Source organism: Corvus hawaiiensis, chromosome 1 (assembly GCF_020740725.1).
Source record: "Corvus hawaiiensis isolate bCorHaw1 chromosome 1, bCorHaw1.pri.cur, whole genome shotgun sequence".
Lineage (NCBI taxonomy): Eukaryota > Metazoa > Chordata > Aves > Passeriformes > Corvidae > Corvus > Corvus hawaiiensis.
In genome coordinates this window covers 94,474,367-94,476,315 of record NC_063213.1, presented here as the reverse complement: position 1 = coordinate 94,476,315, position 1,949 = coordinate 94,474,367, and the positions used below count along the sequence as shown (strand labels likewise).

The 1,949-nt window shown below is 52.5% G+C and overlaps 1 protein-coding gene across 2 annotated transcripts; it reads right to left on the bottom strand.

Annotated features, from left to right (window-relative positions):
• Positions 1–758: 758 nt before the first annotated feature.
• On the bottom strand, positions 759–1,737 carry LOC125331149 (feather keratin Cos1-2-like). Of its 2 annotated transcripts, none has more exons than XM_048315087.1 (2): positions 1,699–1,737; positions 759–1,393 (listed from the first exon to the last, which is right to left on the bottom strand). In XM_048315087.1, exon 2 carries the CDS (start codon positions 1,370–1,372, stop codon positions 1,076–1,078), a length of 297 nt encoding a protein of 98 aa, XP_048171044.1. In that variant the 5' UTR covers positions 1,373–1,393; positions 1,699–1,737; the 3' UTR covers positions 759–1,075. The 2 variants fall into 2 exon arrangements, with proteins under 2 accessions (XP_048171044.1, XP_048171053.1); XM_048315096.1 differs by lacking the exon at positions 1,699–1,737 and adding an exon at positions 1,502–1,625.
• Between the last annotated feature and the right edge of the window lie 212 nt (positions 1,738–1,949).

The window sequence follows — 1,949 nt, the reverse complement described above, 5'->3', positions numbered from 1 at the left end:
TGGAAGCTGGAACCAGGGCTGGTGATCTCTTTTTATCTCTCTTTCCCTCTCTTTTCCCCTCTCTTTCTTTCTCTCTCTCTCTCCCTCATTAATTCATGTTTCCCACTTTAATTTCTCTCCTCCCTTTCACCAAGCCCCTTAATCTAAAACACACTGCCATGTGCTTATATAGTAGGTCTGGGACTACTATAACATACCAATTTCCATACCAAGTGTGTAATTTACTAATAAAACTTTCTGATTGTTCATGAACCTTCTGACTTCTGCCATTCCTTTTAACCATGAGCATTAAAGAATCTTGAGTGTTTCCTTCACCTCAACGGTGTGACCCCATGGTCTGCTCAACTTGACTGGCAGATGCTGATCCCAGCTTCTGCATCACCTCAGCCCTGCATGTCTGGACAGCAGCTGAGTCCTGCCAGGTGCTGAAGGATTCTATGAGCTACCTATCTCATCTGCCTTTGACCACATGTGCTGCTCATGGACACTAGACCGGGTAGTGAAGGGAGGAGAAGGAGGAGATGAGGCTGTGGACTGTTCCCAGACATTGCTGTTTCCCTTTCTCATTCCTGCAACTCTTTGGAGCCATCTTTTCCTCTTTGCCAGTGGCTGTGGAGTAGCCAGGGATGTTCTTCATCAGCTCCAAAGAAAAAGGCACAAAGTAAAATCCACTAGAGGGAGTCCCATGCTCTGTCCCTCCACCTTTTTCCCTGAGCAGACTGGAAGAGATGCCAAAAGGAAGACGTGGAAGCCAAGGCTTGGATGCAAAATAACTTTATTGAGTCAAAAGAAGAAAAGGAGATGGCTCACAGAGGGCACGTGGAGGAGCCACTAAGATGCAATGGAGCTACTGCAGAGTGTCCACCTGCCTGCCTGAAAGAGGGACGGAGGGCAACATGTCCCCACTAGACTGGTCTGGGAAGGCACAGACAGCAAATAAAGAGAGAGAGGGAAGAGAGTAAAAAAAGGAAAAAGTAGCCTGCAGCTCTAAATACAATGTCCCAAAGCTCTATCTCTACCCAGAACCAGGTTCAGACATCATGGAGGTTCTTGCCCAAGGACGTTGCCAGCAGATTTAGCAGGGACGACATCTGCTGCCACCATAGCAGTTGGTGATGCAGGAGATGTCAAAGCCGCCAGAGTTGATGGGCACTCCGTCACAGCTGAGGATGCTGCCAACAGCAGCGGAGGTGGAGGATCCCACCACGGTGTTCTGTGGGAAGGAGCTGAGGATGGGCCCGGGCAGGGTCACCACGACTGCGGAGGGCTGGATGGCCACGGTGGAGCTCTGGCACTGCCTGACACAGCACTCATTGCAGCTGTTGGCCAGCGGGCAGGGGCCGCAGGGCTGGCAGCAAGGGTTGCAGGACATGGCTCGGGGTCACAGGTGCACCTGGCACAGAGGGCAGGGAGAAGCAGAATGTAAGGACGCTTGAGAAGCAGCAGTGCCCCCAAGCACCCTGCAGCCAAGGCACCTCCTGGCCCACACTGCAGTGCCCACCTCAAAGCCCAGGAGCCACCTCAGCCAAGTCCCAGCCTCTCTCTGCACAAGATCTTCTCCCCCCTGCCTTCTCCCAGCAGAAGCAGCTGCCAGCCCTGGGCTCTGACAGCCTCGATCAGCTGAGACCTCCAGCCAGGAAAGAGCTGGTCTGGAAGCAGGAGGAGAAGGAGGAGAAGGATTGGAGGCTTCCCACTCACCTGATTCCTGAGGAGGAGGAGGAGGTGAGAGAAGTGGATGTGAGAGCAGAGACTTGGGCTGCCTTTTATAGCAGTCCTGCACTGCCTCAGGCCCAGTAGCACCTTGGTGGAAGTAATAATTTTGTGACCAGCTCATGGCAAGTGTGCCTCATCCCAGCTAATGGCAGGCACTGTGTCCTTGTTTCCTGCATTGCTGCCTTTTCATTTCCTGGCACGTGCCATATTCTTTCCTGCTTGAGGGTTTTTGTAAG

Bases quoted from the DNA above. Each gene is read 5' to 3' on its own strand.
- LOC125331149 (XM_048315087.1), bottom strand. From the start codon at position 1,372: ATGTCCTGCAACCCTTGCTGCCAGCCCTGCGGCCCCTGCCCGCTGGCC.